At 38.6% G+C, this 23,824-nt stretch overlaps 1 protein-coding gene across 3 annotated transcripts in view; it reads right to left on the minus strand.

The window, feature by feature from the left end:
* STAC (SH3 and cysteine rich domain) overlaps positions 1 to 23,824 on the minus strand; it is a 72,448-nt gene that overhangs the window by 35,189 nt on the left and 13,435 nt on the right. For all 3 annotated transcript variants that reach the window (XM_021553321.3, XM_085569922.1, XM_077786592.2), the window contains exon 3: positions 11,290 to 11,566. In XM_021553321.3, coding sequence (XP_021408996.2) covers positions 11,290 to 11,566 — 277 coding nt within the window. The remainder of the gene's footprint in view (positions 1 to 11,289; positions 11,567 to 23,824) is intronic.

Raw genomic sequence — 23,824 nt, forward strand, 5'->3', positions numbered from 1 at the left:
TCCAAAGCCATTTCTTCCCTTGGATCACACATAGCTAAGGAAAATCTCATCAGAAGCTACAGGTGTAATTGACAGCATGATTTGCTTGCACTAAAGGGAATTCAGGGCACCACCATAAGTAACTGGGTAGTTACACCACTTTGGTGGAATCATTTTTCAGGGAAGTTATTTCTACATTTAGTCATTTCTACATTTAGTCTACCTTTCAGAATTTTACAACCACATTTTATAACAAAATGTGTTTCAGGTTTTTTTCCATGTGGGAAATGCTCAATCACAGAATCAACTAGTTTGGGAAAGATCTTTGAGATCATCAATCCAACCTATGACCTAAAACCACCTTGTCAACCAGACCACGACACTGAAAGCTACATCCAATCTTTCCTTAAACACTTCCAGGAACAGTGACTCCACCACTTGCCTGAGCAGCCCATTCCAATAACATTCCTGTTTTCTGTGAATTCTTCCTGATTTCCAAGCAATGGAAAATTTTTCAAGTTAAACCTTTCACATCAAGTGCAGGTTGGGGGGAGTGAGGGAGGGGTGGAGTCTTGGTAATTTTTTTCCAGAAATAGTTACTGATTTCAGTGAAATCACGCAGGTTGGGAAGTAAAAACACTTCATTTACAACTGTCAAAGAGGCAATCTCAGCCTTCATTATTATAACCTGAAAGAACTCATTACTTGACACATAGCAATACTGGCCTAAAGCACACCTATAGGTACTCTTCCATATGGCACAAATTACTAACTACATGAATAAGAAAAGCTTCTGTCAAGTGATTGTACAGAAGTTTATGTAGCTCAGCAAAGTAAAAGGAACATTACGTACCCAAGGGTCAATCTGAACAGTGAAAAAAATGGGGACATTAAGCTAAATTTCACTCTATTTCTAAATATTTAAATAGTTAATCAAAATCACTAAAAAACTGCTTTTTAAAATTTTGTCAATCAACATGAATAATTCAATGCATTACTTATAAACTGTCCATATTTAGACAGTATTTGCATTACCTGAATTCACCCTGGATTCCAGTAGGAACAAGCCAAGTCAACATAAGCCATAGATTTTCTCATCTACACATGTGGTTTGGACCATCGTGGTTTGTTGTCCAAAAACCTTAATTAACCATAATTGTAGGGAAACCCACAGGAGCAGCAAATGGCTTGGAAGGTACTCTCTGTCTGTTGTACAGCTGTACAGGGTACCAAGCTATAACATATAACTAAAGTCCAGCAAAGAGCAGATCAATGTGTAAGAAGATACTGGCACAGAGCTGAATGTCTATACAGACATTAAGATTTAGGAGCTGTCACAGGCAAGAAACAGCTGAAATACTGAACAGGAGCAGGCAGCAGGTAACTGCTGTGTAAGTGTGTGGGTGAATGTATGAAACTGAACCCCTGTACTCTCAGACAAGAGGCTGCTGCTTGCAAGCTGCAAACACTATTAGCTGCTGTAAATGTTGATAACACTGACTAAAAAAAAAAGCAGTGTATCCCAAATCCTCCAATTAATAAAGAGACAGGAGATCAGAGCATTAGTTAAAAGGCTGATCATGTGCTGTTCTTATGCATATACATTATGTAGACTGGAGGAACTGTGAGCTTGGTTTCCAGAAAGAAGTTTTGATGCCAAGAGATGAGTTTCTGAAAGAAAGAAGTGCTCTCAGAAAGAAGAAGGGGGCCAAAGGTGAAGATCCTGGCCTGGGGAGGGATCTGAGAAATGCAGGAAGATCCTGAAGATGAAGCCATGGACATCAATGTTGTACATCAGTGATGGACATTCAGTGATGGACATCAATGCCAGGGGATGCCCAGGACTGTGCCTGAGAGGGCACAGTTGCAAGCAGCAGAGATGCACAGATGCAAGCAGCATCACAGCAGGAACAAAATACTACTTTCTGTCTCAATGTCACTAATAGTGACCCCTCCATGCAGGGAGGAGACTTGGGGATGAAAGGCTGGTGGGGACGGAGAAAGTTAATGTAAGAAAAACTAAATAGGGTAAAATCTGTAATGTCATTGTTTCTTCAATAAAACCTGGTACCCAGATGCTCTCCACATTGGAATTTTTTACGGTGTAATAAACACTGCAAGACAGACAATATCTCACCTTGCTGCTGTAAACAGATATTATAACCTGGAGAATTCAGTACTTGGCACATAGCACTACTGGCCTAAAGCATACCTACAGGTACACTTCCATGTGGCACCAATTACTATTTAAATAAATAAGAAAAACTTCTGTCAAATGATGGACACAGACAATTCCTTGCATGTTATAAAGGAAATTACATTGAAATCACAATTTTCAACTACATGCCATTTTTAACTGAGCATGTCTTCAGAATTAAAAGCATCCTACAGATGCTTTTAATTCTGAAGACAAGATAAACTTTCTGATGACAAGATAAACTTTTGTCAAAGTGGAAAACAGCTCCGTATTGTGTATACCTGGAAAAATAAAATTTCAGCAGTTCAGAGAAGAGCATTGGTGAAGTTGTGGTAACTTGCATTCCTATCACCAAAGTAGAAAAGCATGCAATGGTCCATGTGACCAGCAAGGATCATTGCTCTCTGAGACATCCTTCTATATTAAGGACAGCAGCAAGTAAATGTGGGTAGGCATTTTACTCTACACGATGGCAGTGTGCTATTTCTTGCAGAAGCATTTCTCTTAAGTGCCTCATTTCAAGATTTCTGCAACTCAGATTAAGGTAAAGCTGCTAATAATTTTGCTTCTGGATAATGCTTTTGTCAGCTATTCAGCATTGTAATTATCCACATAACAGTCACACTCTGGTAGATAAAGACTCTAAAGAGAAAAATAATGTTTTTACAAGAAGGTCAGCTTGAAAGAAGATGCACTTAATTTGCTTATCTGTAAACACCCAATATCCCATGTGAGCTCTGGAAAAGTACATAGCAGGACATAAAAACCCCACTTGCATTCTGCTTTATCCCTTGGCCTCTAAAAAACCTTGAGCTTGCCATTATATCCTTCACTAGAGCTGATACCAGGTGCAATGGTACCAGAAGCCTACTCACTACTGAATAGGGTGTTTGGTTGTTTTAATGTACTTTTTGGTTAAAAATCACCATGGCTAACATAATATTAAAACATTAATTGTAGATGTTTGAGAAATGCTTACTGTTTTCCATCTAATTAAATAGCAAATGTTGGTCAACATTTTTTAAAGTTTCTTTTGACTGAGGATTAACTGCAGTTTCATTTTAATAGCAATTTCTCCCAAATTAAAGTGAGCTTGAAAATTGTCTAGTAACAAATGTGAAACATGTCTGATGTTGTTAAAGGACAAATTAGAATTTAAAATGTATTTCCACCCTCTTTTCTCAGCTAAGCAGTTCCTGATTATCCAATTTACTGATAACATTCTTGCCTCATCTCAGAGGAGGAAGCCCTCCCAGAGGATAAACAAACTAAATATTTTCTTTTCAATATTTGCTTCAAAGCATGCTTAACTCTTTGTTAACAAAGAAAAGTAATGATTTGATGCAGAGATAATGTATGTCTCCCTGTAGCTTTTCTACAAATGTGGAACTGCATGAATTGGATACTTTTTACCATGTTTATCAAAAAATAGGAGTAGAATAGATGGAGCACATCTATACTGCACATACCATATGTGTTCCTACATCTTTACTTCTGTTTATTCCCATTTTATTTATTTTATCAGACAAAATATCCACTGTTGGAAAATTTTGGAGAGTCCAGGTGATATTACCTATACCTGACTGGTCTATAACTAACAGTTAAATGCATACTGTACAGTTTGGGTAAATTAGTGCTTCATATTTCCAGAAAGCTTTTGTTTGGCCCTTCTTATAGGGCTCCACTCAGAAATGGGAAGGTCTATGGTTATGGAGACTTATTAACTCAAGAAAGAGACTGTAGGATAAGTCAGGTTCAATTTCAATCTAATAGGGTAAAATCATTATTTTACACCATTTTTTGCAGATGTTTGTTTAAAAAATACAATGTTTTTGTTTGCCCTAAACCATAGCACAGCAGAGAGAGATGACTTAAGCCATTCTCACTCACACTGCCTCTCAAAAGTGCCAGAAGATTTAGGTGCCCAGAACCATTCATTGATGTCAACTAAAATTAAGTGTCCTAAATCCAGGAGTAAATTTAGTGGAGGGAAGGAGGAGGCAGAGGCAGGGATTGTAGATCATTTAGTAATGTATGGAATGGCACCTGGTACCAGTGATTGAAAAGGTTACACAATGGCCCTTTTTCAATGAATCACAGAGTGACTGGGCTTGGAAATGACATCTGGAGATCATCTAGTCCAATCCCCTGCTGAATCATGTTCTACTAGATCAGGTTGCACAGGATAATGGCCAGGTGGGCCTTGAATATCTCTGTAACATGAAACCCCACAACCTCTCTAGACAGCCTGGTCCAGTGCTCTGTAATTCTCACAGTAAATAAGTTCTTCCTCATTTTCTGGTGGATCTTGCTGTTTCAGTTTGTGCCTGTTGTCCCTTGTCCTCTCCCAGGGCACTGCTGAGCCTGGCTTCATTCTCTTGCAACCCCCACTTCAGGTACTTACAGATGTTGATGAGATCCTCTCTCACTTGTCTTTACTCCAGGCTGAACAACCACAGCTCCCTTAGCCTGTCCTCTAAGGGAGGTGTTCCAGGCCCCCAAACATCTTTGCAGCTGTCCACTGGACCTGCTCCAGGAGCTCCATGTGCCTCCTGCCCAAGGAGGCCAGAACTGGATGCAGCACTCCAGATGAGGCCTCACCAGGGCTGAGTAGAAGGGCAGGATCACCTCCCTCAGCCTGCTGGCAAAGCTCTTCCTAATGCACTCCAGGATATCATTGGCCTTCTGGGACAAAGGACACTGCTGGCTCTTGGACAGCTTGTTGTCCAGTAGGACCTGCAGAGCTGGTTTCCATCAGGTCAGCTCCCAGCCTGCATTGGTGCCTGGGATTATTCCTCCCCATGTGCAGGACCCTTCATTTGCCTCTGCTGAATTTCTGGAGCTTCTCCTCCATACAACTCTCCAGGCTGTCCAGGTCTCACTGGATGCCAGCACAGAACTCTGGGGCAATGGCCACTCCTCTCAGTTTTGTAATGACAGTGAATTTGCTGAGGATGCATCTCTCCCTTCATCCAGGTCATGGATGAATGTGCTGCAGAAGACTGGACCTGGTCCCAAGCCCTGGGGAACATCTCTAGAATGAACTTCCAACTGGAGTTTCTGTCTCTACCATTTAACCAGTTCTCAATCCGTATTAACGACCACTCATTCAACACTTCCTGAGTTTGCCTACAAGGATGTTATGTGAGACAATGTCAAAAGCCTTGCTGAAGTCAAGGAGGTCAATATTCACCACTCTCCCCTCATCTACCCAGCCAGTCATGCCATCATATCAGATTGGTCAAGCATGATTTTATTACTTTTCCTCACAAATGAAAAAAAAGGATTCAGCTGCTTTTGAAAGTTTCTTTCAATAGGGAAATTCTTAACAATAAACAAAACAAATTTATACTGTAGTAGTAATAGTGTCTTCAGAGAATAGATGTGGGAAGGCTTGGCTGTGACTACACAAGCCCTGCTCCAGGGGTATGTCCCCCTTGCTGGAAGCTCTTTACCCTTCTCTACAGGGAACAACTCTGTTCTGATGAAGTGGCAACAAGAATCTCTTCCTTCAAGGTCATCTGTGCTGGGAGATGATGGAGAGACTAGGAAGAGGGGAGGGCAGGACTGAATGAATAACATTATTTTTTTCCTTCATCCTGCAGGAAAAATAAAAATACCTTCTTTTGGTTTTGTGTTTTCCAAGATCTCTGTCCAAAGAGTCTTCCAAACTACCATAGCCTTGGAAAAAGCCAGTTACAGTCATGCTTCCAGGAGTACTTCTATTTTGTCTTGCTGCCAAAAAGTGGTGATCAATCTGTAACCATTAACTGTACCTTTGTCTACCTGGTTAACACTGGATATAGGCAGGTTTGGACCAAACCAGAATGCTTACTTCATGAAATGAGGCAAAACTTAAAAAAAGTCAAGCATATTTTTTAGGAGAGAGCTGATCAGACTGGAGGCAGAAAGCACAGTGTCATAGTTCCTGTGAAATTTTTCTATATTTAATAAACATCCACATAAATTACAGTTATATAAACACTTCCTCTCACCATGGAGTTTTTCCAGTACTTATTAGTCCCAGTTACTGATAGTCTAAGAGAAGGAGTTCAAATGCAGGATCTAACAGAAAAAGGGAACCATAGCTTCAATTTAGACCTCTTTCTTTCCTTTATTTCTGTATTTGAAAAGCTTGGCCAATTTATCAACTGTGACCCTAACTTGCTGGAGGATTTTACAATACAGCTTTGGGGAAAAAAGTGGTTGAAAGTTCTAGTGGCTACAACTGCACAATGAAATAAAGAAATACAGGCTGCTTTTAAAAGATGAAGTGAGAAAGAATTATTCATGGTACTTTTTTGGCTGTCTGAACCTCCAGAATGACTGGCTAAACCAGAACAGACGGTGGTAGGAGTAATAAATTCTGAAGGGATAACACAATTTCACTGCTTAAGCACTATTGATTAATAGACTGAAAGGAAGCTATGCTATTGCCATATTTTGGTTTTATTTCTTTTACCGGTTTATTTGTTTTCCACAGGTTTCTCTAACTGCGATCTGGTTAGTTCCCTAAGAAGACAGGTACTGAGTTATTTACCTTCAGAGCTGCAAAGGTCCAGAGAATCTGCATGCAAACCAGAAACCCAGTTACTATAAATGCATATATGTCAGCTACCTTAGCCAGGGGTGGCATGACCCAGAAGGACCTGGTTTTGACTATTACTGGACATTGCAGACCACAATTTTTTCTGTTCTTCCTGCAAGTTTGTTCCAGGCAAAAGTGCTTTAACAGGAATGCCAAAAAAAACCCCCCGGGTGTTTGATTGAAATTCTGTGCCATAGTTAAGGTTAAGAATGGAGTGAAACAGTTACATACACTTTGGAAACACAAAGAAATCTACAATATAAACAAGGATATATTTCTTTAAAACACAGCTTTGAAAGATTGACTTTTAAGTAATATATTTTTAAAAGCAAAGTGCCTTATTTTTTTTTTCTGGATTAATTATATTTGACTTAGATGGGAATACGTTAGTTGCATGTAATATGCTTGGAATATGTGGAAAAAGCCATTTTTTCCATGTGAATCAGCACAGGAAATGATCTGCAAATGAGAAAAATGTTGAGAATTCTACAGATGAAGATTTTCCTTTAAAAATACACAATGTTTTACAACTATAGTGTACTGACATCATGTTTTCTTCAACAGTGAATTCTCACAGAGATGATTGATGACACACCAGAGATTGAAGAAAAGCAAGAACTTGCTTCTGATCAGCATAGTTTAAAACCATAATCTGATGCATCATTAATTTAACAGTTATCTATCTTTGCTGGTGCTAGGCAGTTTTGCCTCTCTTAATCTGCCATTGCGAAAGCTTACCACATTCTTGCTAATCACAGAAAATGGCAGATAACACAATGCAAACTTGAAGGTATCTGACTTGGTTTTCTTTTCACTGTGATGTAAAATAAAAGCCCCATAAAACCAGTACCTCCTAAATGATGACCTAGTAATACATTCCACAAGACACTTTGATTTCCAAAATTTTCCCTTGCTGGGGTTAGATATTAAAATAGTAATAAATATTACTACTAAAACTAGCAAATTAATGGTTTTCTAAGAGACATGCTGTGAGAGGATGTTCAAGGGTGGATATGTTTAGGAAAATATGTAGCCCACTGTGGAGCTGAAACCCCAGTCCTAAACCAACCTATGCTAGGCACTCACAGCAGCAAAACAGTGAGTGGGAGAAAGGAGTGTAGAGTCTGCTCCAACACATTATTGCTTTGCTCTGAAATTATGTGAATTATTACTGTGGAATTCATTATTAGAAATGATGGTTTTATTGGAGAATTAGATGCTGTGAGAAGGCCCCATTAATGTAAAATGGATTCTGCATGCACTCTTCAAAGCTCCCTCAAATGTGAAATTTCCTCCATTATTTCATTTGACAGAAAATTACTGCTTCTGTATCAAATTTTTCTTCTGTTTACTGAGGTGAATCTTGAGTCCCAGTCTAGCACAATTAATAGGAACACTCCAACTCCTGCCTTTAAAGTGTGGTGTGAAGCACACTATCAATACTTTTTTTTCTTTTTTGGCATCACATCAATAAATATGGTTTTTTTTTTTTTTTTTTTTTATTATGTTGCATTGTACTCTGGGATGCATGAAAAACATTTGAAAGAGTAAATATACTGATATCTATATGCTGATTACACTGCATCCCAAAGGCAATGTTTGGCTTATAGTGCCCAGGCTCAAAGAGAGATGATGCACATATTTTTTCTAGTAAGATAATGTTTCAAGTTCTTTAATTTTGCTGTGAAAAGAGCAGCACAGGGAACTTGCTGCCTCTGCTTCGTGTGTCCTGCTCACTCTGAAGCTACAGACGGATTCTGCCACGAGTGAGACTGAAGCAGCCACTGCACATTCATGCTGTGCAGTGTTCATTATGCTGCCATGTACCAGAGCTGCTTAGTTCATAGATCAGAGTGCCTTTTAAGGTGAACCTGGAATTATTCTTGGTGGCAAAATTGAAACCATCTAAAGTCAAGACATAATTTTCCTGGAATCTTTCCTCCAGCCTTCAAAACATGTATCTGTCTTTGCCTTTATTCTCATCAATGAGGAATTTAAAGTCATGGACTCATTACTCTTAAATGTCACTGCCTGTGAAAAATGCAAATAGAAAGAACAAATCAGCTCCATGTTTCAAATAGTCAGAGTCCCTGAACAGAAATGAGACTTTTTCAGTCTGTCTTTGGGAGCAGGCTTGACTGGGTTTCCTGAAACCTGCCTGTTTTGCCTCTCTATTCCTATAACCCACAGTTGCACAACTTATATGGATTAATTGAATGGCAAACAGTTAACATTGAGATCTACCACATTGCTTAAAATACTATATAAAACCAGGCGTGCCTGCAGTAAGGATCAAAGAGAGAAGATGGCAGGAATAGAGAAGATGTTTGTCTATAAAAATCAGGGCATCAATACTCTAAGGCATCTTAAGGTAAAACTCTCAACATCTTTGCTTCCCCTCCAAGCAAAGATGAGCTGGAGGAGGTCAGAGCAATTCACCTGACTCAGACTGCTACCAGACGAAATAGGTCACATTAGCTTCTTCAGCAATTATAAAAGGCTTCTTTAGCTAATGAAGTGGCTAAGATACAAAACAGAAAAACAAAGCCCTCAGCAGAGAGAACAGAAAAAAATTCAGAGAGCACAAGAGGTTAAAGCTGATGTTTTGAAGCTTAGAGCTGTGCTTCAGGACTTTCCTATTCCAGGCGGACACAGATTGCCCAGCAAAGGAGAAGGGCAGGAGTGTTTATGAACTGGATTTACTCTCTGCAAAGTTTGCTGCCAGCAATAATCCGTCATGAGCAGCACTATTTTGAAACACTACTGCTGAGTCATGCAGATTTGTGATGATATTTATCTCCATACAACTTCGCAAGAAGCTGCCAGAAATTCAAGGAACTTATATTTGCAGTATATATTTGTGAAAATAAGTTTTGATAGAACATCCATCCACATTACTGAAGGAGAGAAATTTTGGGCCTTTCCCCATATATAAAGTTATTTCAGTTTAACTACTTTTCCTGTCAAATTCTGAACTTTCCTGATACTGATACTTTACTGCTTCCCTCTTTCATTTATTTTACCACTTCAAGTAGGGAAAAAAACCTTAAAAGACTGGAAAGTGACAGAAAAAAAAAGTGATTAAAATTCCTTAGTTTCCTTGGATTCAGTACAGCTGTGGTGAAGTGAGAATATAAGTTAATTTATGGAAACAAGATTGTCTTGCATCAATTTCAATGTTCTGTAGACAGCTGCCTTTTCCAAAGACCACAAATTCCTCACAGAAGTGGGGAACACTGAGCACCCTCATTTGAAAAATGTTGATCAGTCCTATCAGCATCTTTCAAGATTTTACCATACTGTTACCTAAAAGGCAGTGACTTCCATGCTAAGGGATGTAAATTGCTTACAGTAAATTATACAAATTGCAGACAATATTTTGTACTCAAAGACCTGTACCACTTCTACATGAAGCTAAATCATTAACACGTTTAGCTCCTTGTCCTGCCTAAAAGCTTGGAAATTTTGTCATTCACTTTCACATAGGTAATTTGACACTGAATTTACTCATGCTCTACTGTGCTGGGACAAGTAGATGGTAAGCAAGCGGGAAGACCAAATCATGTGCACAACACTAGCCACAAGGATGTGAATTTCCAGGATCAGATTTCTGAATAGCAATTCCTGCAGCTTCCCACTGTTGCGGCCACACAGGTTCTACACCTCCAGGCACTTGCACTTCTCTCTTGACCTTTCCTTGCACAGCCCCATGGATGATCTGCATGAAAGCTGGCTTTTTAGGTCTTCACATTGCACTGAAAATTACCTTACAAGCAGGGCTCAGCAGGGAGATTTTTTATGCACACTAGAGACAATAACAAAATTATTTCCTGTCTGTCAGTCAGTCTCTGGCCAGAACTTACATACTCATAGACAGCTCCAGAGAGTAGATAGGACTATCTTTCAAAGGTATAAATTTAATGTGAGGTTTTGTGCATAGGAGGAATCCATTAGCATAATCCCAAGAAAGTCTGCAGTGTAAATTCGGCTCTTATATCTGGTTTTTGACCTGGTCTCCCAAAAGTTTCATCCTAGACAGCCAACACCCACACCCACACAAGCAGATAAGAGCCTACCACCCAGCAGATGCTTCTTCTTGTCCCTTAAGGGACAGCTGGGGGAGGTAGGTATGGTCACCACAGTGAAAGGGAACTGGGGGCGATGTAGGGTGTGAGGGCAGACACGAGGAGGAAGAATGTTAAAATTACTGCTGTGGAAAAGAGTGAGGATAGTGGACTCATTTGCAATATGGATTTCTGCTTCTTTTAGTGCTCAGTATAACCCGAATGACAGAAGTTTGATTCCAACGGAGTCCCTCACCTGTAATGTGTGGTAACATATGTGTCTACGAGGCAAGACATCTATCAACAAATGTAGAATTTCTGTTAGCCTGCAGCAGATATGACATAAATCCAGAATCCATATGAATATTCTCAAGGAGACATCTGGGTTCACAGAAGTTAAAGGTCATCCTGCAAGTTCTAGCATGGACGCACAATGAGATTTTAAATAAAATGCTTCTTACCAACAATCATATGGTTGCAGACATCACAGAAGGTTGGTTTTTTGAAGATATGCTCCTGGAAGATGTGAGTCTTGCTATTTTCTGGCAACTGTTGGCCTCTAGTGGGTGAAGATGCCTGGCTGTCTGAGTTGGGGAGCTGCCCAGTGCTTGTGCTCACCTCAGGCATCAAGTCTACTTGCAGTTTCACATCACTATTAGTCCTCTGGAAGAAATTATCTGCACTTTTACTCCGCAAGCTTTTAGTCTTGAAGGAGAGGGATCGTTTCAGTTTCTGCAGCTGCAACAAATAAAACAGTTATAATTACTATTGTTTTTTTCTACTCTAAAAGCAGTGCAAGGCTCCTGGTTTTGGGGTGTGTTGTTGCCAAGTGAACCTGGGAGCTACTGTCAGACCTTAACAATAAAACTGACCTTAAAGTTAAACCAGTAATTTCTGAGCAAAGAAAACAGATCCCAATCAGAAAACAACCTACCCTGCATATGTTTTCTGATTGACAATAACCTTGATAGTCCTAATGAATGCTTCTTTTGGTCTTTATTTGCAGGTACAACAGCAAAGAAGTGTTGCTGAAAGTTGTAGGCATGGGGAGAATACACCCTTTGGATTCAAGTATGAGGGAACTTAAGAGTTTATTATTCATCCCCTAAGAGTACTTAATCAGTATGTAAAGCCATTAACGGAATAGCTGTTAAATGGTGATACACAACAAGTGAATTCAGTAAATATATTTGATATACTTAAATGTCTTGACTTTGGCAGAAACAAAGATGATATACATTTTATATTATATATATTTTAGATTATATGCATTTCATTAGCTTTGACTAAGAAAGTCTACTTTTATTCATTTTTTTAAGGACAAAAATCTTAACAGCAGCAAGAGTGTAAGTAGCTGGCCAATTGATAGTTAATGTTTTAATTTAATACTAGGTAACACACATTCACATATGTTCTTGTATGTTGTATTGTGTGTTGATTGTCAGACTATCAGCCACCACAATAAGGCATTACTGAATTAGAGTTGTTAACTCAGACTCTTTATCTGTAAATGCTCTTGTGCCATATTAGCCATCCTCTCACTTTTCATTCTCTTCCCCAATTTTGTATAAGGCTGAGAAGGGTTCTGGATGAGTCACTGAAATAATTAAGAAATTAGCCACAAGAATTTGTGGGTTTGTCTGCTCCAAAATCCCACAAGGAGAGGCCAGGTAAAAGGAAAGCTAGCTCTGAGTCTGCTTTGTGTTTGCTCTCTGTGAAGTGCAATAATTCTGTATCACCTTTCACTCAGCGTTATTCAAACCACTGCAAAATAATTTCAATCACCACTGCTATTCTCTGGGTGACTGTGATGTAACAACTGAAATTTTCCATGCTGCTCAGGCCCTCTGTGGTAACCAGCAGGAACGGTTTATATTAGAAACTGTTTATGTTAGAAGCAATGATTATTTGGAATCATAATTCATGCTAATATAAAGGGAGGGAGTTTACATGCTTTCCCAAAAAAGCATAGAACTGGTTCGTCACACTGACTTAGCGGCCTCAGAATACTTGCTCTCCCTAGATCTGTTCTTTATCCATCCATTTTCTTTATGATGTTGCTGACAGCACACAGTTGGAGAGGAGAGTCAAGACACTCTGGGGAAAGCCTCTCTTCCACCTTCAGAAGCAAGCAGCTTGTTCCTGGAGAGGGAGACACCAACTCTCTACCCAGTGTTTCACACTAAAATCCCAGAGTCAAATAAATGGAAAAGGAGCTGCTGTTGGCTCCAGTTAACAGTGTTTGGATTTGCTACATGGAAGCAAACTGCCTTCTACTTCCTGATCTCTTCCTTCACAATGGTTTTGGGAGTAGGGAGGCATCAGAACCTGTGGCCCATCCCACGTGCACCTCTCTCCACCTGGATCCAAAGGAAGGAAAGACCCATTTGCAAGAAATTCTCAGTCTCTAGGAGAATGTGAAAATACGAGCAATTAAGTAATTAAATGTCAACTATAAGGTAAGTGCAGTTTATGGTTTCTGATGCTCTTTCAGCTGAAGCCTAAGCCATGGACTGACTGAGCCTAAAACTCACTGTAGACTGCACCATCAGAATGTGAGATCTTCCCTTTTCCTCTTGGATGTTAAGTTACTGGCTCTTGAAATCACTGAGGTTAGTCAGTTCTGAGATTACTTCATCTCCCCAGTGACAGCCAGGAACTCTGCAATAATTCACCTCCTTGCTCCTGAAACATTTCTCACTGAAGTCAAACCTAATTAGTGCAGCAAAACACAGAGAATTACAACACCACAAGGTGACTGAAATGGCATCCATTATTGATTTGCCATCCATTTCTACTGTGCCACATGAAGCCAATTAAATTTCAAAATGCTGTTCCTGCCAGAGAAGGAAACCTAAGCTGTGCAATACAGTATTTGTTTTATCATGAAACAACAGTCCTGCTAGTTTTGATAATGTATGCAGTAATTTTAAGAAGCTTTGCATTTGCTATCCTTATCCCATTCTCCTGTGCACAGCCATTTACCAGTCAAGGGATCTACCAGAAGCTTTTCCTCCCCCAAGCAGAAAAGTCAAGTTAGGCTACACCTGCCCAAACTTATAGAAAAACATTAAAGGGCATAAAACTGTGTGTATTCTGTGCGTTCCCTCCCAGAATGCTCAGAGGACACACACCCAAGAACGAGTTGAGCAAGTTACCTTCACATATTTGGGAGGACCTTTCTGAAATTCACTGAGAACCATCCTGGGTTCATGTGGTTAAATAATTCCCAGACAAGATGGGCATCCTTTTGATTAGCTGAAATACAGATTTCATGCCCATTTTCATTCAGACTGGAAGACACATACATGTTTGGCTACCTAAAAGACCAGTGGAAATCTGGGACTATTACATCCCAAATAGGTTATATGTGTAGAGAAGTGACTTGGAGAAAATGAAGAATATTGGCAAAATTTAGCATTTTGCACAGCTAATTACAGAGTACTACTGTTAAAAATACCTCTCAGATCAGCAGGTTTTATGCTCTTCATGCGTAAGAGAGAATATACAGGGCCATAGAAGATTGGCATCAGGTTTTAAGATCAGATCCAACTTTCCTTTCTCATATTAGGCTCATGAGAGAATCTGAAATAGGGCAATGGTATGTGACTGTTTACTTAGGAAAAGCTGGACCAAGCAAGGGCAAGGGCTGGTTGTTATGTATAAACTATAAAACCATAAAAGCTTAAGTAATTATTAGACTGCAGTTGAGTAAGCATCACTTCCCTTACTTAAATATCACCATCTCCTCATTTTGAAATTTGCTGTGGATTATCCTCATTCTTTTATTGCCAGATTTCAAATTTAATTAAATACAGGTAATGAGTAATGTAATATATGTTTGACTTTGTTCTGCTGTAAACTGAGTTAAAGCACTTGGGATGCCACGGATGCTATAACATTTGCCTGAGGTGGGAATCAAATATTTCAATAGAGAGGAACGTATGCAAATTTTATCATTTACACTTTATTTCTGCAGACTGAATGAGTCCAAAGTTAAACCTTATGAAGGAACATTACAAAACTTTGTGAAAAAACCCTGCAGCTAGGGTTGTTCTACACTCAATACTTCAACTCTTCAGTGAAAAATCATGTATTGGTACTGAAACAACCTCTAAACTAAGTACAAGAAGGCTTTAAGAAACATACTTGAAATAAATCTTCTAAGACTTTAACATTTTCTCCATTGTGAGCGAGGCTACAATTTAGCTTTCATTTAAATAAAAATAACATTCTCAAAAGCACAGGAGGTTTTCTAGACTTGTGGTAGCATCATGAGACTTCACGATGTTGACACCACAGTAACATGAACCCTTGATATTAAAGCCAGGATGTTCCTGTGGTTTGAAATTAGACTAAGGGAAAAATCATTGTTTCTAGTTAAAAGCTTTTTATCAGTCACCCAGATTCTCAGTGACTGCACATACTAACCCCACAAGCAAGGTAGAGATAAGTGCAATAGCTCAACCTCAGAGCTTGATTAATCTTTTTTTCTGTACCTTGCCGCACAATCTCAATTTTCCTTCCAGTCACTGAATTTTCAAGCTTCAAGGGATCAGGAAGCTCTGTTATCAGCACTCCTCCTTTCCAAATTCTCCTATACTACAACTCTTTAGCTGCTGTAAGCAGAAAACAGAAGGCAGCAAAAGAACAGCTATTCAAATTCATTGCTAGTGTTAGCTACATGTCACTGCTTTTGCTGTGAATGGGAATTACACCTGCCTTCACTAGGACTTTATTTGATGTAATTGTTGGAACCACCAATGCTTTCCTACAATTTTCACTTAAGAAGTTCCCACAAAAATCGGAAAGATGTGATTTGAGCTGCATCATAATCCCTAGCTTTGCATCCACCCTGCAGAGTACTTTATTCAGGCTCCTAAGTGCTCCCTGATATCTAGGAACGAAATTTCCCCCTTGGTGCTTGCCTATATTAGCAGTCTGCTCAGTAGAAGCAGATGGGCAGAACGAAGCAGGGAGGGGCTGCTGAGCACCCAGCATGAACACATCAGGTGGCTTCCCAACAGGCTTGGTCTTGTTGCCCCCTCAGTCACTGCTAGCCATCCCAGCCAGCAGCACAGGCTCCGGGGGAGTGTGGGGCCAATGGCGAGATTGGTTGTACATTTCCACTCTTAACTGTGTTCCAGGAGAAATGAATAAATGAGTCCCACTTATCTACCCTAATTCACTGACTCACCATATAACCAAGCCCTTATTTTCAGACATCAGCTGTTTGCTATATTGCTACTGCACTAGCAATAAACAAACAAAAAAAAAATTACTTGCTGTTCTCTGTCCCTTTCTTTACACTGGTGTAACAGTATCATTAGATTCACTACAAGTAATTCAAGGTATTAACAGAGCTGGAATGAGCCATCAAGCCCGTTTGAATCCTGCAAGCCGTATAAAACATAGCTATTTTGTTTAGTATGCAGACTAAAAATGCTCTGTCAACAGATTTCACTCTGATGTGATATAAACATCCACCTTCTGTAAGGAACCATTTTTTCTTCCTTGCAGCTTCTTAGAGTAAATTTCTAAATTATTTGACTCTCACATTTTTATAAAAGAAGGACTTCAACACACATGGCTCAGATGATATTGTGTATATTTGCTAGAATGTCAGGTACAGGGGCTATTACCAAAAGGGACTCAGACCAAAAGTAGTTCAAATAAGGGAGAGAACAAAGCCTTGATGAATGGCATCACCTCTACTGAGTACAGTGCATTTTCTGGGTCAAGGAACATTCAATTTGTATTAGCAACTCTCAGAACATAGTTCAGTTGTTTACTTGCATTGTTGAAGGACTGGATGTTACCAGGATGTAAGCTGCCCTGGCGGCATTTCTGGGCTCCAGCTAGCTGTGCTGATCTAGAGCCAGCAGGGAACCAGCTCAAACAGGAGTGCTTACTTTTTGTGAGCACGTAGGCTAATGATTCTCTTCTTAAAACTGAGAGATACAAAAGCAAGTGATTTTTGAAGACAGACAAGAGTGGGTTTTCTACAGATTTTTAGTTGAAAATGCTCTGCCTTGACATTTTAATGAGAAAAAATAAGATTATAACATGCCTAAAGGCAGTATGCAATTTCATAAACAGTATGTGTGTTTGCCTGCTGATGAGAGGAGTACCATGTCTTATAACATTAAAAAGATAAAAGGATATTTCTAATACTTAAGGGGTTGTATTGTTTATAGGCAAAGCACCCATGATAAAACTTGTAAGCAAAGCTGATTTCTTTTCTACCATCTTCTTTCTAAATAATAAATAGCCAAAATACTCTGCTAGTATAATTAGGTAAACTGACTTCAGTTGTAGATGATTTATACAGTCTGAGAATCTGGCCCTATCATGCAGATGTGTTTGCTCTAGCCAGCTCTCTCGGAAGCTGTATCCTTTTAATCCATTACAGACAAAGAGGGAGTCTCCATTATTGCAGAAACTGCTATATATTATATTTGTGTATTTTCCCAAACAGATTGCTTAGCTGTTGTTAGAACAAACATGTTAGTGCTGTGAAAAGTAAATAAGTCAAACTTTCTGCTTGAATATTGTCCTGAAATAGCCAAAGAGAAGACAGTTTCCATAATACCTACCAATAATATTATTAGTGATTCATTGGGTACCTTCAGCTACTCTATTTGGCTCTCACAGCTTTGATTATTTTCCTCAGATTTTCCTCCCCATCTTATATTATTTTTTAAATCCACTCATGGATTCTCAGACCTCTTTAGAATATAAACTTTTCTAGGCAGGGCTCTTTCCGTGATTTTGCTTCACACATAGAATCCTAAATGACAATGAAATGCTCTGATTGACATGACAGATGTAGCAGCAAAAATCCTTGAAAGAGCCTCAGGGTTTGAAAGCATAAAATCTGAAGGGATACCCAGGTGTCACTGTCCCCACAAACGTCTCTGTGAGTCCTGTGTCCTCAGCCCTCTCCTATTGTACTACATCCTTGCCAGCTGTGCATTTGCATCTCTAGTTAGCAGACATCTGAATTATCAAGAGGTGAACCTGCAAGTGAAGCCAAACAGGCAGTTTGCTTAGCAGAGCTGTTCATTCTCTATGACCATGGTTTGGTTTAAACCAAGCTAAGAATTCACCTGGTGCTCAACAATTGCTCCTGCACTTGGTTTGAACTTATCCTACATTTTAATGTGTGTCATCTAACTCTTCAAGGAACCAGGACTGGTAAATATGTGAGGTAAATGTGAAATAAAGTACATGAAGTTTTAAGGCCTAAAAATATAAAAAGTCTCTTATGTGATCTGAATTCCTTTATATATATTCAAAATTCAGCATCACATATGACAGAATAAAGTAATGCAGTCCGGTGAATGATAGATTTGAAGAAACACAATTTATTGAGTGCATCAATTGACATCAAATCTCAGGGAAATCCTTTTCTCTCTCTATTATGTTCAGAACTGTCTACTTAGTCCTAAGGCATAAAAAGGGTAGACAGTCTATCAGATTTTCTGTAATTGTGACTTATCCTGAGCTCACATTACCTTCCTTGCTAAATCATATTTTCATTGTAACTTCAAAAATTCACAGCCATTTAAAAAGTTTAAAATAGTTTATAAAAAGGAGGAAGCATATACAAAATAAATACTTGTATGAATGAAAGTGAAGAAAAATGCAAGGCTCTCAAATTTTATATCTAACATAATTTTTGCTTTTGTGTTTTTTGAACAGCTCTATTTTGATGTATTCCTTTGATTTCTTTTAACCAAGCCATATTAGAAATTAAGAAAGAAAAGAGTGCATATTACATTGTCTTAATGGGGTCTAGTGTCTATCAGTATTTCTTGAAACTTCCTAACAGGTTTGATTCAAGTTTATTTTTTGTGGAGAAAATGCTTGTAATAACCCTCAACCACGGTTTGCATTCAGCCTGCTTCTGGCAGAGAATCTTTCTCAAATTTGCAGTATTTCAAGATAATAAGTCACAGTATCTTTCAGAGAATCTGTACTGTAGCTTTCCGAAGTTTGCAATCCAATTGACAAAAATCAGATTAACAGTCCCAAAAAAAGATCTACTGAGTTCACCATGTTGAGCTCACTGATCATCAGTTCTCCCTCCTTTGTCAACATGTGCATAAAACAAAATATTTTTCAACTCAAACTAAAGAGCCCTTCAGTCATTATCAAATATCAGGGTTGCAAAATATTTTGTCTCTTTGATCTCCCCTGCTGCCTCACCTAACAAAAGACAGGCTGCTTCTCTCAGGAGCAAAGACTACAAATCCTGTAGCTATATCCAGGATTCTATTCTCCCAGCTGCTAAATAACTGTTTCCACATGGGTGGCACCAGCTTCAGGGCATCCTTTATAATTCAGGTTATGAAGGTGTCTGGTGCAGACCTTATGCAGCTCCCTTTCATAGTCTGATAATAGAACTGTCTCAAATTTTTCCTCCTGAAACTAAAATAAAAGCTCATAAAGAAAGCAAGAGATGGCTAGGAATAGTCCTTCCATTTTTTAAAAAAATCAGCCTGTACTTTCAATTTCAAGACAGGTAGATGTTTACAACATCTTGTTTTGTACTTTGGGGTCCACCTCAGGCACCTGGTTGCTAAGCAGCAAGTCATCTCCATACTTTGTCTCTATCAGGATGTTGTTATCTCTTGCCTCTGGATGTAGAAGGCATTTGGACTGTTATCTCTGAGGTCCCTTCCGGGAATCCCATATTTTGCATCTCTTTTTGGATAGCTCTTTTCCATTTCAGCTCTTAAATGGAACACTGATTCCCCTTTGGTAACTCCTAATTCAGTCATTTATTAATCTTTACTGTGGTGGATGTGGCACAATGAAATTTAGAGATTAAAAGGCTGGGTTTCAGAGAGATGTAAATCCAGGCAGTCCCACTGAGGTGAAAGAAGCTACACTGGTGACTACCTGCTGAGAGTCATCCAGATTGATAATAATAGGCCCTAAGTTTTGTTTCTTTTCCTTCTCATGAATAATCTGGAGCAAATGTGATTGTGAATGTAATATTAATCATCTTTGACTGTATCTCATGTCTGTACCTCTATGAAATGTGCATTTCCCCTGTTGATCTTATGCCTCAGTATTACACCCTTGGACTTCAAAAGAAAAAACCCAAAATACAACAGTGTTCTGCTAAAAAATGCTGGGCTACCTACAGCAATAGTTTCCACTAATATGTTTTATCAATTTTATTTTCTTTTTTTTTCTTTTATTTTTTGCTAACAGAGCTGTTTTATAGTACTTTAAATGGTAGTTTATCTCTTGAAGCAAATATGGAAATACAGCTTGCAGAGAGGCTGATACTAACCAAGGGCAAATCAACATGAACACCACAACCCACATACTGAATTATCACATTTGTGTCATCTTAAAACAAAAAAGAAGTCCGAGATCTGCTGGGAGTTGTTATGGTTAATACTCTGTCAGTGTTTCCACTCTTACTTCTGGGGCTCAAAACTTACACTGTTAAAATTGCTTTGCAATGAAAACATGCAAGTGCTCAGCTTTACAACAAAATAATTGTCGCTGGGCCAAATCCTAAAGATCTTTTCTTACTGCTAACTCCCACTGACTTCAGTGAGCATATACCCTGAGTAAAGGCTCAGGGTTTGGATGGCATATTGGAGAGGTGTTTTTGTTGTTTATATGTTTTGAAATGATACTTTTAAAAATGTTTTATATTATGCATTAAAACTAAAGGATTTCTGCATGCAGCATGCAAAAACACCAGGCCACATTTGACATTCTGCTACCTGGCTGACTTTATCTGACTTTTCAATTCCCTCCGCTTTTTCTTAAACTGCTCTTTTCTAAACTGTGCTGCTCCACAACCAAATATAGATAGATCCAGGTAACATTATGCTTCCGCTTCTTCTGTCCTTCCTAGACACTTGTATCAGTTCATACTTTGTGTGAATATATTCTGTCCAATTCTTGCCTATCTTCTGTGCTTTAACTTTGAGATGATATTACTTTGGTTTTCAGTCGAAGAAAGATCTAGAACACAATGCCAGAATTTGGATGCTATATGGCCTATTGGCTTAATAGAAGCCCAGAGGACAATATTTTGTCTTACACAATCCCACAGGTTTCTTCACTTCTTTCTTTGCTGCCTGTTCACAAACAGGGACTCAGATCCAAATTTTACTTGTTCCCATGTTCCCATTTCAAATCCTTCTCAGTGAGAGATGGCATAGAAACTTATACCTTACAGAATATTAGCAGTATTTGTTGGCTCCCTTCCATTTTTTCTTTTTCATGGTACCCTTCCTCTTCTTAAGCATAGCTTTGCAATCTGGTAGCAAATTTGCTGCCTTTTATCTTCCTTTTGCCCCTCCTGAAGACTAATAATGTCTCATCATGTGAACTGCTTCTTGCCAGCCCTTCAGGAAGCCAGTTCAGACACCACAAGTCTAACAGGATCCATAAGGTCACACCATCCTGGAGCACACTGCTGTCCTAAAACCACTCTGGCATGAAGTCCTGGATCTGGGGGCAGAGCTGATAGCACTTGAGGAGCAAAGCTAGTTAATCCTCTGGGCTTCTCCATGCTTTACCTGGGTACCCACAGGGTGTCCTTCATCTCGTGTTTTCAGTTCTTAAGTCCTATAGCAGCTACCACATACATAACAAATGCTGTGTCAACTAAATTTTTTTCTACCTTGATAACATTTTCCTTGTCATTTGTTCTGCATCCAGTTATCTTACTGTCCACCATGACAAAGATACATTTATTTTCAGATCCAGTGCAGATCTGGAATATTTTCCATTAAAATTCCTCTCAAAGTGCAACTTAAAGTATGCATTTATTATCCCTTTAAACAAATCTACTCTAGTAGATTTCTAATTTTCAAAAAGCATTTCCAAAAATTTTTGGGAAAATTATGCTTGTAGTACCAGTTTCTGTTTTTTTTTTCTGTTACTGCTACAGAAAGTTTCCATCTAACTCTGTCTTTTGTCTTTTTGTTATGACTTTTTAGTGATGCCAAGCAAAAACTGCATTCAATGTCCTACATAAAGAATAGGCCAATACTCCACATGGAAAATCTGTTTAACTTGCTGATGATACTGTCATACAGATGACAGACACACAGTTACTTGGCACTTCATGGAGACATTTGAAGGCCTAAACACTGCTTCAAAAAGTTGACAATATAAACATGTATATTTGGAGATGTTAATTAGCAGGAGTTGTTAAGTATGAGATTTATGATCTATCTTTGACTCCTTTGGCTCAGGCTAATCCATTTATTTTATATTTTTTTCCTAAACCTCCAAGCTGCTCAACATGTCTTCAGCCAGCTATTGTTTCAAGATCAACCCTGCAAAACAAAGCCATTTTATTTTTATCCTCACCAGCTGCACAATTTTGCTTCTCAAATTACCTCTATCAAAATTTCCAGATTATAATTACTGAACTGTAAAAATGTGGTTTCATACTGAGATAGATGGTTTTATGTAAAAACATAGTTACATACAGGATATCATATGTAGACAGGTAGAGAATTTAAGATGATAACTATTTCTGAAGAACTGAATTAATTTTTCTATTAAGACTTTTTAAGGTCCTCAAAACTCTCTAAAGTGAAACTGTTGCTAATGAAATCTTGCACATGAACATCTAATAATTGTAACAATGTTTTGGAAAAAAAAGCTTGTAATACTTTATTAGGTGAACACACAACGCTGTGTTCACCTAATAAATGAAGCTTCCTAATTTTGCTGTTGTAAGAGAAAAGAGCTGTTGTCATTGACATAAGTTACCAATTATTTAATTTAATAAGTTACTGCTTTGATAGGAAAGGCAGGGATATTGAACCAGTAAAGCTGTAAAGCCTTGTCTTATGAAAATAATATCTGCAACTTCAAGAGGAACAGCATATTGCATGGGGCTGCATGAGGGATTCAGGCAGGCAGGAAAGTAGGGACATAGAAGGAAGAAGAAAGGAAAGTCAAGTTAATAGAAAGAGTTTTAAAGAATGTGAATATGAATCCTATGAAAGTGGGGGGTTTTTCCATGAAGTGATTCCCTTTTTTCCTCATCTATTTTATTGTTAGAGTAGGTGTAATTCTTAAATTCTTGATATTAACTGAGTAACACTGACTTATAAAGGCATGTGAAATATTACAGCAGAAACACAGTTACTGTCTACTGCTGAACTAAAGAGCAAGTGCAGTGCTAAATTCTGAAAATTTATATCAATCTTCTCCCATCAATTGCTTTTTTTTAATATGCCGCAGTGTCTATGTATAGGACTGTACTGGAGAGATATTAACTCATGAAAAAGAGATTTTTTTCTTTCTAGAATTCAGCAGCTGGTAGTAAAGATATAATGACATTACCTCTATTGCTACTTCAGGAATATTGTATTTATTACACTGTGTTCCCTAAAATTCCAGGAAAAAAAAATAGGCTACCTTTCTCATCTTGTTTAAAAAAGAACTGATCCTTTTTTTGACTGGACTGGCCATACTTCTTATGGCCAGCGTCTAGTTATAGTTGCATTCTCCTCTGAGGAAAATCACTCTGTTACGATTTTTCATTTAATGTTTGACTGTCATTTTTTTGGACCTTTACAAAATGTTTTACATTTGTGTACATTCTAGCTGGATTTGGGTAGGTCTATTACAGCTGTTGGCACTCATGTTAACATGAATGTTAGTTGTTGGCATTCATAATCTCTAAGGAAGATGGCCAGAGCATTTTTCTTGGATGCCAGGCAGGTACTGCTAAAAAAGCCAGTGCTGTTGAAAGGCTGAATTGCAGCCTCAGGAAGTCTGTAGGAATTAAGCTTCTGGGGAAGGCAGGAACTCGAAGGACCTTCAGCAGAGTGCACTTGAAAAGGGCTGTTTTGAGTAGCCCTGGTCCTCAGCTACCTAGCCCAAAAGGAGGGGACAAGATGGGGAAACTAGGAAAAGGGCTTTATTTCTTTTTCATAAGGAATGTTTTGTAGTATCTCATTGTTCAGGTTTTAAATTTTTGAATAGTTTCCTGAC

Source organism: Lonchura striata, chromosome 2, assembly GCF_050655825.1.
Source record: "Lonchura striata isolate lonStrDom1 chromosome 2, ASM5065582v1, whole genome shotgun sequence".
Classification (NCBI taxonomy): domain Eukaryota; kingdom Metazoa; phylum Chordata; class Aves; order Passeriformes; family Estrildidae; genus Lonchura; species Lonchura striata.